This window comes from Ctenopharyngodon idella, chromosome 16 (assembly GCF_019924925.1).
Source record: "Ctenopharyngodon idella isolate HZGC_01 chromosome 16, HZGC01, whole genome shotgun sequence".
NCBI lineage: Eukaryota > Metazoa > Chordata > Actinopteri > Cypriniformes > Xenocyprididae > Ctenopharyngodon > Ctenopharyngodon idella.
This window is the reverse complement of record NC_067235.1, coordinates 1,063,319-1,077,538: the sequence shown is the minus strand read 5'-3', so window position 1 is coordinate 1,077,538 and position 14,220 is coordinate 1,063,319. Positions and strand designations below refer to the sequence as shown.

The 14,220-nt window shown below is 35.9% G+C and overlaps 1 protein-coding gene across 1 annotated transcript; it reads right to left on the bottom strand.

Annotated features, from left to right (window-relative positions):
- Positions 1 to 3,368: 3,368 nt before the first annotated feature.
- sri (sorcin) lies at positions 3,369 to 12,762 on the bottom strand. Its single transcript, XM_051865774.1, has 8 exons — positions 12,573 to 12,762; positions 9,180 to 9,248; positions 8,902 to 8,971; positions 8,750 to 8,793; positions 8,470 to 8,617; positions 6,230 to 6,343; positions 4,839 to 4,897; positions 3,369 to 4,130 (listed from the first exon to the last, which is right to left on the bottom strand). The coding sequence occupies exons 1-8, from the start codon at positions 12,612 to 12,614 to the stop codon at positions 4,104 to 4,106; spliced, it is 573 nt and encodes a 190-aa protein (XP_051721734.1). The 5' UTR covers positions 12,615 to 12,762; the 3' UTR covers positions 3,369 to 4,103.
- Positions 12,763 to 14,220: the final 1,458 nt, after the last annotated feature.

Below are 14,220 nucleotides of genomic sequence, written 5' to 3'. Positions count from 1 at the left end.
CCATGGACCAATGGGAGTTCGAAGGTGTTTATCAGCTGGAGCGAACTTTTCTGGAAAGTTCACTTTAGTAAGCTGTTTGAACTCCATAACTTCACTTTAGCCTGATTTTGTTCAAAATGACGTCACACCAGTTTGTTCTTGGTTTCCACTTGAAATATATTGGTGGTCTTTAAGAAGATGTATTATTCCCCCTTTTCAGAAGATGTAATGTAAGTCTCTGGTGTCACCAGAATGTGTCAGTGAAGTTTCAGCTCAAAATACCCCACAGATCATTTATTATAGCTTGTTGTAAATGCTTTCCAGAAGAGGGTGGAGCCTGTACAACTCATGCCTCAGATACTCTGCCAAAAACTAACAAAACATCTGTTTGGTTTTGATTATCATCTCTGTCGCGGCCACGTTCACGTGACATTGCAGATCTTCATCATAATGAAAGTTTATTATTTGCATGCATTTTAAAGCCATATCAGTTTAACCTGATATATGGTTTTCTGAGCGCACACATCAGAAGCCCGCGCACAGAAAGCTGGCTGTCAGACAGCCGTGTGAGTATTAAATTAACTTCTCTTTCGTGTCTTTTTGCACTTAAACTGTCAAATACACACAAAGTTCACATAAACACAGTCGGTTATGTCTGTGAACGTAAACAGCAGGGAAAGAAATCGCATGTGTGTATAGAGTACCTCAGGGATGACGTGTTTTTGTAGGCCAACCCGGAAGTCAGCGGCGCACGGGTTCCCTCGATCGAAAGCCAATGCATTTTTCCCATAGACTTCTGGAAAATCACAAAAAATAAGCTGTGTTTAACAAAGGGTTATAACACTTACACATTTTGTCTATCAAGATAATCTTTACAAGTTAACACAACATTTATACATTTTGAAGCCTAAATAAAGTCGTCAGATATAAAAAGCTAACAGTAGGCTATAAACGCACTACAGCACACCATGGTTGCAGATCAACGTCACCACCACCAAGCTTCCTCAAACTTTATTTAAAAAACTTTATCTAAAAACATGCTCGCTGATTATGATCTGCGCTGTGTATGAATACTTATCCACTTTTTCCGTGAGAAATGCTGTCCAAATGTCCTGTTTGTCATGATGACGTCTAAAGTCCCCGCCAAAGTAGTCCCTTTTAGCAATTTGTTAGCAACCGCCGTTTTTAAGACACAATAAAGGTTTAAAAAAATCACAAGCGGGTTATAACTGGTGTGTTTTATGTCATAGATCAAAACGTGAAAATATTTAGAGGCTTTGTTAACCACAGACCTTATTTCAGGCGATTTAGCAAAAACCCATTCAAAAAACTTCGGAGCGATGGAACCGGAAGTCCTAAAATGCTAACTCGCTTCCGGGTTTTGCCTGCAAAAACACGTCATCCCTGAGGTACTCTATTAGATCTGTGTATTAAAGTGACAGCAGCGTAATATACAGTTCCTACTGCTGTATCTGCTAACAAAAGAAAAACAGCAAATCACTCACTGCTCTTGATTGAATAACTTCAGTAGCTTTAATAAGAATACATTTCTTACTTGAATGCTGCTGATAAATGATAAACATGGAGGACTGTGTACAGCTCACTGAGGGCGGGGTCTATGCTAATAGGGCGGAGTCTGTCAGCAGTCGTAGGCGGGGCTTCTTATGTAAGAGTAGGGGAAATCTGGAATGACTTGTTTGGAGAGACTGTTTATGATTTATGGGGATTATAAAAAAGGAGTGGGTGGATTTTAACCATTATATGCTGGTTGTTTGCATACACTTTGGACACACATCTGTGTTCAAACACCTTATAAAAGTGAATTTTCCTTGCAAATTCTTGCAAAGCTCAGAGTCCACACTTCAGTGAAGTAATGTGGCACAGATTGAGTAAAAGCCCAGTATAGAGCCACCATCAGCTGACTTTACAGACACACAGCAGCCGTCGCAGGAATGCAGGAGCAACATTTGATGTTTTTGATGATTTAATGTTCGGTTTGTTTTCACATGCTTTAAAAAGTACTTTTCTCCCCCTTTTTCCACTTCTAATCCCTGTGTTTACTGCATTCTTTCTAAAGCAGGGAAATGCAATATTTGTTGTGTCAACATGACGGAAAACATTTTAAAATATCCATTAATGTTCCAGTTAAAGATGGAACACTCAACGCAACATATAGATTTAGATATATTGCTACATTAATATTTAACACATCCATTATAATTTTTTTTTCCCCTAAAAAACAAACAAAAAACAGGTCTAGGTGCACAACCCAAAGAATCATAAAGAAGAAAAACAGAAAAAGGCTATTTCAAATACACTACAATGGCAAAAGTAAATAAATGACACTTTTAAGTTGCAAGCATAATTTTGTTGAGTTCTGTTGACATACTAATGTTGATCATTACATCAACTTAATATTGTGTGTAACTCAGACTAGAACTTACATTTTTGTGTTGATTTTTTTTTTTTTTTTTTTTTTAAGTTGTTGTAACTTATTGAAATGATCTTGATAACTTTAAAAATTGAGCAGTGGATTTCTGTTTCCCTGCACAGGACTGGATAAGGAGAATAAATGTTTTAGTGAAGTGAAAGACCTGTTTGTGTTGTATTTGACATTTAAAAGGGTTTGTGTTGTGGTGGTTTTTGTGGTTATCACAGCGCTGAAGAGCAGAACTCATGGTTAAACTGAAAAAAATGGCTTTTTGATAAGTGGTTACACAAAATTCATTTATCTTCATTTTAAACATTTTTTAGTTGAACTCAGTCAGTGTTTGTAGTTATATCAGCTCAATTACATTGAGTAGATTTCAATATATTCACATCTGTGATTTTGAGTAAATGGAAAAGATCTATTATTTATGTAGTAAAAGACTGTCTGCAGCTAGTGCAGCGCGAGTAGAAAATTACTCATTACTGGATCACAGTGATCGCTTTTTTGAGTGAAGAAACATGCATTACAGTCTTCATACATCCACAACCTCACATGCACTCAACTCTTGTGCTGGTAACCACAAAAACTTCAACATAACACAAACTCTTTTAAATGTCAAACAGAACTAAAAAGTCTTTCCCTTTACTCAAACACACACAAAATATCACAATTTCAATATTTACTCTTCTGATCCGGTCATACGCAAAGCATGCTAATGGATTAAGTAAACTTCACTCTCACATATATTTAATTGGATTGAAGACAATGAAATTAAGTTAGGACGAAATGTATAGCAGTTGTGTTGGTTTAGCTCATTACCGTGTACAGCGGTGTGTGTGTGTGTGTGTGTCTGCGGATTAAAGTGTGAATCAGATTTCCACTGCATACACTGTCCACATCCTATCCCTCAAACTCACACTAACAAATCAACAAGCCATTTAACCACAGTACAATCAGATGATTTTTTTTTCTTCTTTTGGTTGCACGTAATTTTTGAAATGTGACAAACTGCATGTTGGAAAAGACATCGGTGTGAACAGTCTTGTGAAAGTGCACAGGAATTATCTGATACATTCATATGTTGTTCACACAGACTTGATAAGAATAACACGGCACACAAGATGTACATGTACAGTAACTACTGAAAGAAAAAGAAGGTGTCGTGTTGTCATTAGGTCAGAATCTCATACAGCCAATACACAGAGCAAAAAAACTTAAGAGACATGAATTCTTTGGTGATATATAACATTTAAATTCTACATTTTACATCCAAATAGCAGCACTGACATGGATCTGAAGCTTGGCCCTCCTCACACAAAGTTTTCATAACTGTCCATGTCAAATTAAGAGTTTCAAACAAATGCACTGGGAGCACATGAACATGCTGACAGGGTTGGATGCTAGTTATGGCGCTATACTGTAATATATGTATATATAAGATGCATGTTAAAGTTTGAAATGAGTGGGTAGGCTGTAAATGTCACTGGTGTAGTGGCACTGCTAACATAGTTCATATGAATAAGGCTACATAATGCAAACAATATTGTTTAAATGTACATTTTATAGTTTAAGTAGTACAATGTTGTAAAATTATGACATGAAAGTACATGTGAGATGTTTAAAAATGCATATTATAAAAAGTAAGGCTAAAGTAGAGATTTTGTTTGCTCTTAGCATGAATCCATGGCTTCTCTCAGATGCTCATGGTGCACTGGATGAACTGTGAGAAGAGACACAAGACATTAAAATAATCTGAATAACCAGTGAAACCTTCATAATGCAATCATTCACATTAACTGACAGACAGTTCAAAGTCATTAGCTTCATAAGAATGCTTTACAATCAATGACAACGGCAAAAGACACCAATGTTCAATAAACATTTCATTTAATAAATGTATTAATAAATCAAACAATTCCTCTACCAAATAATTCTGCATAGCAGCAAGGTCACATGACTATTCAGGGACCCCTTTAAGTAGGACTTGGTGAGTAAAGTATAAATTGAAATACAATGCTATATTTTTATATTTATGACTCTTATAAAAGCTTTAGGAAAAAAAACAAAAAAACTAAAAACAGCCTCATTTCTGGCAACTTAGTAAGTTAAAATTCACAAGTGCCTGAATTTATGAAATCAGTATGAAAATCAACACTAGAAGACCAGACCGCTTTGGTTTTCTTTAGAGGTTACTGCTAACACTCATTTTCATGGATGGAAACTTTTTATTCCTACCAACAGAATGCTATTACTATACAACTTTACCATGATATAATGAACTATCACTATATTGAACTGTCTATCACACGTTGATTAACAGGTTACATTGTACTGAAAATTATTTTTACTTCAAAAATACATCCTCTTGCCATAAAGTAAGACTGTTTTTCTTCATGATATTATGTTCAGTAATGTTTTTAAGACTTACATCATCATATTGAAATGTGGCCATTCCCTGTTGGGCCTGGTCCCGCTTTCTGAACAGATCTGATCAGGAGACAGTTTCACAGTGAATACATTAGTATTTATCACTTCATTCATTAGATTTAAACAATTCTGGGCAATGCCAAATCATCATTATATTGGATGAATTAGGGTAATGTGGAACAGCTAAAAATATTCGAAAGTGTACAAAAAAAATGTGCCAAATTACACTAAGGCCTGTTACACATATGTGTAATACCACAGTATAGAGTGAACAGTTTCAGTCCTAATCACTCTAGAAAACAGAAACATCAGAAGATTCAAAATAAATAAATAAAGAATGAAAAAATTGAATGCAGATGTTGTATGTAGACTTGTACACTCTGCAGGCGATTTCATGAGGATCGAGTTTGTAATAGTTCTCAATTACCCCCTCCCAAAAAACATTTTATAATTTATTCTTGTTATTAAAGAAAGTAATTAGCTTAGTAACCAAGAAATAACTTATTCTTTTCAGAGTGTCTATTAACACCAAGTGTAAATCGCTCTTTGTTGGCAGAGGCTGTTTACAGTAGCTCCGCCCAGTGTCTGATTGGTCCAGACAGAACTACAGAAGAAACCTGTCTGATAACAGGAGCAGTGGTGTGGAGAGTAAGACGGGCAGCTTTAGCTTTAGAAACGACCAACCAGAGTTTAAATCCACCTTTTTCTGAATTCATTCTCCCTTTTCCCATCTCATATCAGTTCAGAGAGATGTTTATTTTAATTACAAAAGAAGGAAATATTCGAAAAGCGGTCATAAAATGCCTAAGAGGTGTTTATTAGTGGCAATAAAGTGTTTATTGGGGGCTTATTAGCAAGAATAAAGTGTTTATCGGGTGTTTAATAGCAGGAATAAAGTTTTTATCGGGTGTTTAATAGCAGGAATAAAGTGTTCATCGGGTGTTTATTAGCAGGAATAAAGTGTTTATCGGGTGTTTAATAGCAGGAATAAAGTGTTCATCGGGTGTTTATTAGCAGGAATAAAGTGTTTATCGGGTGATTAATGACAGGAATCAAGTGTTTATAGGGGGCTTATTAGCGAGAATAAAGTGTTTATCAGGTGTTTATTAGCGAGAATAAAGTGTTTTTCGGGTGTTTATTAGCAGGAATAAAGTTATTATCAGGTGTTTTATACTTAATGCTGCCTATTTTTTTTCTGTCAAACTGAAGTGCTGCAGCCAGTGTGGAAACTAAACGTGAACATGCTGCTCATGTCCTGCTCACACAGTATATGGAACAGGCATAATTCATCCTATATTTTACTAAATAGAAATAAGATTCCATTCACAATCAGAATTCAAGTCAAACTGTTATTGCAAGTCAAAAAAATTCATGAAGATTCTTCATACTTACCAGTCAAGCTCCTGAGTTTGACACAGCAGGCGACATAATCATCAAATGAGATCTTTCCATTAGAGCTGTAACGCTTAATTATGCAGTTCATGGCCTGAGGACTCAGCCTGTATCCTGCAAAACATGACACCATGACCTTCAAAAACACATTTATACAGCTTATTCACACCTCTTGCCACTAATTAACCAAATGGAAATCCATTTGCATCAACACTTGTTTTGTCCTGGTTTTGCATTCTCGCCAAGAAGCACAAATAAAAACCTCTACAGATATTCTGTACTACATTTTCATTCATTTATCCACAGCACTGCCAAAGGAAGACCCTGGATCTAACAGTTGTGTATAAAAATTGAGCTGATGTATTCAGAGATCATAACTTCATTACTCTTCAACTAAAGCACCGAAAAGCCATTGATTTTCTATGATCATTCAGAAGCACTGGAAGAGTTCGATCTCTCAAGTTTTGTCTGGATTGTTTTTCAATAGCCCTGTTCAGATCAGGGCATTAGAAATATATATATATAAAATATAAATTGGATTAATTGAGAATCAAGATTTTTAAATTGGAGATCACAAGACCGTAAACATCTTCTGGATTTTTTTGTCCTGTCCTGAATTTATTAAGGTTTTGAAGGAGAATTTTTAGCTATTTCTCAGATATTTTATTATTTGGGGTTCCTCCAGAAAATGTTAAACCGACAGCTTTAGAGATGTATAATATTGCACTTTGCATCTTGTTGGCTAGATGACATACTAATAGCTGCCATCTCCATCAACCTATCGTCAGTGTGTTTTTGACCTACTTTATGCCCTCAAACATGAGAAGATTCAGAATGAAACCTGATCTTTTTACCAAATCTTGGAGCCCATTTTTACATTAAATTTTTCTGGTTAAAATGTGTTCTTGTTTTATTTAGAATTGTAATTATATGTTCATATGCAAGTATGTGGGTATATATTATGCTTGTTTATCAGACAAAATGTTAAAGGATTAGTTCACTTTCAAATGAAAATTAGCCCAAGCTTTACTCACCCTCAAGCCATATGATGAACTCAATCAGAGAAATATTTATATAAATATCCTGACGCATCCAAGCTTTATAATGGCAGTGAACGGGACCAGTATGAGAATGAGCTGAAAAAAAGTGTCTCCATCCACATCCATCCATCATAAACGTACTCCACATGACTCCTCCGGGGGTTAATAAAGGCCTTCTGAAGAGAAGCGATGCGTTCGTGTAAAAAAAATCCATATTTAACAAGTTATGAAGTAAAATATCTAGCTTCTGCCAGACCTCCTACCTTATTCAACTTACGAAGAAAGTGTAAAACTCTTGCAGTTCAAAAAGCTTATGCTACGTCCTATGCCTTCCCTACTCAACTTACGGAAAAAGTGTTAAGTGACGCGACTCCAGTTTACTCTTTCTTCATACGTTGAATACGGAAGGCGGTCTGGCGGAAGCTAGATATTTTACTTCATAACTTGTTAAATGTGTTGGGGTTTTTTTACACAAACGCATCGCTTCTCTTCAGAAGGCCTTTATTAACCCCCAGAGCCATGTGGAGTACGTTTATGATGGATGGATGCGGATGGAGGCACTTTCTTCAGCTCATACTCATGAACCCTGTTCACTGCCGTTATAAAGCTCAGGCACGTCGGGCTATTTATTAATATATCTCCGATTGTGTTCATCAGAAAGAAGAAAGTCATATACACCTAGGATGGCTTGAGGGTGAGTAAAGCTTGGGCTAATCCTTTAATTGCCACAGTTTATTTAAAAAAAATATTAATTTGAATTATTTAAAAAAAAATGGTTGAGTGAATGATTCAATGACGAATACATTTTTTAACAGTCACTTGTCTCCACCTACTGGTGTAACGATGTAATTGATGCAGTCTTTATTTAAAGCGTCAAGTTTCTGTCCAAGGGTGATTTACTCTATTTGGATCACTACCACTTTCTGAACTATAAACTTTTATCCAGTACTTCCGTGATCATCTGAATGATTGTAAGACAGAAATAATGATACTGTGGGGTTGAAAAGACTGTTTGTGAAGCTGTTTCATATCTAAACATGACAACTGCTCTCTGTGAATCAGAATGCAGATCTGAATGTTCGCTGTGATCAGACTGAAATCAATGTCATTTAGGAATAAGATCATGTGAGTGTTTGAATCAAGATCCTAAATCATGCAGCTCTATTAGACACTAAACAGGCACAGATTCAGAAGTTTTACCCATAGAGGAAATGGCCTGGTTCATTTCCTGTGGGTCGACTGTGCCGCTCATGTCCCTGTCAATGCTCATGAAGTGCTGCTTCCAGCTGCTGAGCACCGCCCACAGCTCCTTGAACTCATTGAAGCCCATGGAGCAAGACATGTCTCTCTGATGAACAGCTGAGTTATGGAAAAAACCTTCAATAAACTGACACAATTCATTCATGATCAGGGCTGGCACAGCAGCAAAATCTCATATGTAACAGGTTTGAGTTAAATTCTTCAGCGTGAGTGAGGATACGTCAAGCATGCTGATCATGAGTCTACATGTCTCAATGTTGAAAGCTGCAAGAGAAAGAATGTGTTATAAATAAGTTACCTGCAAATACTTTCAGTTTACAACTAAATTCTGGACACTCTGCACCTCTATTAAATGAAGATAAACATCCTTACGTCTGTAGCCGCCAGAGAAGTTGGCCTGAGTCAAACAAGCCTGCAGTTCTTCTGCAGATATCTGGCCATCCTAAACAAAAACAAATTCCAGATGTCATAATATTTATAACATCTATAATTATATAATATTCGTATCAGAAAAAAGCAGGAGTTGTTCAGCAGAATGAAAAGAAAAGTATCTAATTAAGTAATGAATTTAAACATTCTAAGAGAAAGATTAGCCTATCCACATCAATTTCCATGCAATATCTTTGTCCGAGTAAACGAGGCGCTCTTACCTGTCCGGCGATTGCAGTGAAGTATCCGAACAGAGGGTCCTGCTGCTGTCCGGGAAATCCTCCTGGATACTGCAGGAAACAGGGAGAGGCACGGTCTCATTACAGAGAGAGGGGTTTGGACAGGCTTAGGTGCAAGTGTGGCTTTTTCCCCCAGAATTAAAATACAGTAAATTTTAAATGCATATTTTACAGAAAAAACTGTAACTACAGTAAAAACATGTTAATTGTTTAACTGTAAGTTACCTTACCATATACAGTGAAAAACCATAAATGGTTTAACATCGCATTATATGTAATTGTACTGTAAAATGCTGTCAAATTCAAGTAAACACGTACTGTATAATATACAGTAAAATGATATTCCCAGAAGTTTCTACGTGACATCACATATGATTATGTTTTATGTAAGGCAGCGGTTATTTGCACTAAGAGCAAATAGCGATAGACAGTGTAAATATCAACAAAGAGCATTTTCTTTGTAGTTGTTCGATGCTATTAATTCTCAGTGCAAATAGTGGCAGATAGCTTTGCATCTCAGTGTATTGTAGTAGATTATAAAACTGCACACAATAATAACAACATATTTAGTGTATATGATTACGTTTATTAAAATCATAAATGAATGCTGCTTTATTGGGACATTATTTGAGCCATCCCTTCACCTACCTGATATACACAGTTAATTCCCACTATTAAATTGTCGTTAGGCACTTTATTTCCACTTTTCAAATATTTTCTTCATTTTTATTTAACCCTCATATGGCCTTTGGGGTTCGTTCAGACTCCATCTGATGTTTCCCTCACTAAAAAATGGTTCCTTCATCTCAGTGGCATGAGATTTTGTGACACTTGTTACATTATCTATCTGAACACACACAAAAACTGGGCTTGATTCGGTTGTGAAATGAATGGGAAAGGCGAAAAATTAAAGAGTTTTTTATTTTTCATTTTTTAATAAAATCGATAAATCTGGCATAAATCTGAAAATTTTCACACAGAAATGAAGGCATGGTACTAGAGCACAAATACAATGTGGAACAAACACACACACACACACACACGTGACTGCAACAGACAGAATTTGTATAGAATTTGGCAAACAAAATCAGCCACAAATGCAGAAAAAATGCAGATATGAAGGGGTGAGACCTAACACACACACACACACACACACACACACACACACTCCTGTTTATTTCTGCTTATTGCTATTGGTTTTTTAAATAATTTCTTATTCTAAAGTTAGTGATTTTTTACATTTGGTTTATTGAAATAAATAATTTGTGAATACAATCTGATTCTTAAGTTTTTTTAGTGGCATTTTAGTTACATTTTTGCAAATTTATATGGCATTGCAAAAACAGACACTTAAAAACTCTTCAAACAACAAAATTAAAATTTTTCACAAAAATACTGATTTTAACGTACTTTAATATATATATATATATATATATATATATATATATATATATATATATATATATATATACACACACACACACACATATATTCACAAAATATAACAAAAAACGTTGCGATGGGAACAGTTAGCCACATCCAGAAAAATTAATGGATCTCTATGGCCCTCTGCTGGATATGTAAGGAATAACTGACGACGGGCCTTTTAATTCTTAGAAAATAATTATTTTCTAATAATTCAACAGCCCAGAGTCAATTATTCCGGTTATCACACCTCAAGACACTGTTCCGATGTTGTATTTCAAGACATTTGTCAGGTTTTTGTCCTTAAAACACTCTTGTGTGTGGGACTGATTTCTTACGCATCTCATCCCAAGCCTCCGTTTCTAATTCCAAAACGTCATTTCAGAACTAGTAACGGAGGCTTGAGCCTTGATAGCAGACTAATACCGTTGATACAGTTATTAACGCAGTTAATCAGATTCGAGCATTCAACAGCCCTGCTGGATATATATGGTCAAAACACTTTATTCCTAAAACTGTAATTCCTACAGGTTTTCTTCTAACCAGCAGATGGCAGAATTCTGCCTCTAACACCTAGATCAATATCCAGAAACAACTCATTTAATTTAGATCATCATTTAAGTAATTTTTTTAGATAAAATGTAATATTTCATGTGCAAGCTAATGGTGTAGTTCAGTAATTTTGGGGTAAATGGGTAAAAAGGTACCACATATCCCCCAAAACACAGCATAAATATATAGTTGAGAAGTACATTAAAAACTGATATATAGGCTAATATGTATTAAAAAAAATGTTTTATTTTTTTATACAGTCGCTCTGTAAATGTGTGGGGTGTGAACGGTCCCCAAAGACCTTGAGTGTGAAGGGGAAATGAGGAGCGTATGAGGGTTAAACTAAAGTAAACTTCTCTCCGAGCTGATGGGTCGATCGGATCAAAAGCTAACGCCACCCGTCTTACTCTCCACACCACTGCTCCTGTTATCAGACAGGTTTCTTCTGTAGTTCTGTCTGGCCCAATCAGACACTGGTGGGTGGAGCTACTGTAAACAGCCTCTGCCAACCAGGATTTACACTGGGTGTGAATAGACTCTCCGTTTACATAAATGGTTTTGTTTCTTCTTTTTTTGTTATCAGTGCACATTAGGGTGTTTTGTGTTACATTTTATGTTTAATACTTAATGCCAAAACAACACTTTTAGGACTATATAAAAATATTTTAATTAGAAAACAGAATAAAATGATACAATTCAGCTTTTTTTAAGCAAGAATAGTGTTATATTGTTTTACTTCTTCATTAAGTACAACGGAACAGAACCATGTGAACAGGAAATGTGTAAATAATGGTTTTGCCCAAGAGATTTGAAGCCATCCATTACTTCTGTGTCCTTCTGCAAGATACTAGACCTCATGTCTTTTCATTTAGAAACTGAACTCAACTAAGGAACTAAAATTATGTGAGCATAACAAAAGTCATTAGGAGGAACAGATTTACAAATCACAAACCCGGTTTTTCACACATGAACATTTGATACTAAAATGATTTCAGCATTTCTACACAAACCACTTACTTCAGATCATCAGAACTGGACTGAGAACAGTGGGTCAGGACATGTCCCCTGACCTCCAGCACTACAACCTGACGTGACTAATCTGACACACCCAGTTCTGGTCAAGGGTCAGAGAAGAACCAGGTGTGTTTAGTAAGGATAGCAGAGGTGGGCAGAGCAGCAACAATGATGTAAAATCTGCTCTATCATCCCTTCAGAACCGTTTTAAACGCTGAACATACTAACAGTTTCCCTTTACAGCACCTACTGAAATCAAGAATACAGCCAGAACCAACAGAACTCATCCACAAACATTAATCAAGTTTCCGGTCTGACTGTGTTTGAATAAGCACTCAATATTCCTGTAATTCATATAATTAACAGACACTAATTAACTCCTACCCCGCCCGCAGCAGCCGGTGCTCCATATCCCTGGAAATTCATGTTAATCGCGCGATTTCTTCTGGAGATCTGGACAAGCCGATTCTTCTTCTTGATGCTAAAGTGTCAGTCAACTCCCTCTTCCGTAATGGGCGGGGCCTCTAGCAAACCAACGGATGTAATATGATCTACTCCGCTGGCGTGTAATAAAATATTAGATATACGAATAAAGAATAGATAAACAAATAAAGAACATATGTTTGTCTTCCCTTAACTGTGAGAGAGGTTTTGAAGCCATGAAACAAATAAAACAATTGCTTTTGGAAAATGATTGACAGTTCAGAGCAAACGCGACCTCTGCTGTCAAACGAGTGTAACTGCAAGAACGCCTACAAATAAATTCAGATAGACGCGATATCATTAAAGGGATAGTTCACCCAAAAATGAAAATGCTGTCATCATTTACTCACTCTCAAGTAGTTCCAAACCTGTATGAATTTCTTTGTTCTGCTGAACACAAAGGAAGATTTATGGAAGAATGTCAGTAATTGAGCAGATCTCGCCCCCCATTGACTAGTATTTATTTGTCCTACTATGGTAGATCTGCTCGGTTACTGACATTCTTCCACATATCTTCCCTGGTGTTCAACAGAACAAAGAAATTCATTCAGGTTTGGAACTACTTGAGGGGGAGTAAATGATGACAGCATTTTCATTTTTGGGTGAACTATTCCTTTAATCTCTATAAAATGTGTAATACTTCATATTTAGATGCTTATATTATGTTTACTAAATGGCTGGATGATGTGAGTTTTATGAAAAGAGTTTTGTTTTAAATTGTGGAATAATGTGTATCTTAACTAGGAGAAAAACTGAAAAATGAAATGTATTTGAACTTTATTTATTTTGATAACAAAATGTTATGCATGAATGGAATTGTTTATCCAGAACCCATTTTATCTGTTCTAATTGAAAAAATACAACATCATTTTAAACCATATAGGCTATAAATCAGTAGGCTAAAACAAAGTAATTCTTATTTAATCCTTACAGGGACAAATTTCAATGAATATTTCACTTGGAATAAAGTAAAAAATACTAATGTGCAAAGTACTCCAGGTTTTATTTTACGGACTGATTTCCGTGTAACGCTTTCTTTGTTCAATTCGCGCCATCAGAATGAACCAAATGAAAAGTTTCATTTTCGATTTCTTTAGAATAATTCACAAACGGAAAATTGTCACTCGGTTTAATTTTCGATTCTACAAGTTTGGGTTGTTGCGCCCGAGTCTGATTTTTGAACAAACATAAAAACCGACTCATTGTTCTGATTTTGCATTTATATAATTAGCGCTCGCGGTTGGATCGTACCAGTACCGCCGGGGGATGGAGCGGGTGTATGTTTCTCTCCAGACAAACAATTCCTGTTTAACACCCTGCTGGCAGTGTCTCAGACAGCTCTGTACAGTGCATTCACAATAGAGCAGTTCATAGAGATTGGCTTAGTAGCCAATAAAGAAATACGGTCTTAACTCAAGGAGTTCAGTAAAGTTCCTGGATCAATAACTCGTGAGCTAAACGTTTTTAAAAACACAAATGACACCTCTTTCCAATGTAACGGAGACAAAGAGCTACAACCTAATTTTCCTCAAAATGAACTTTATAATAT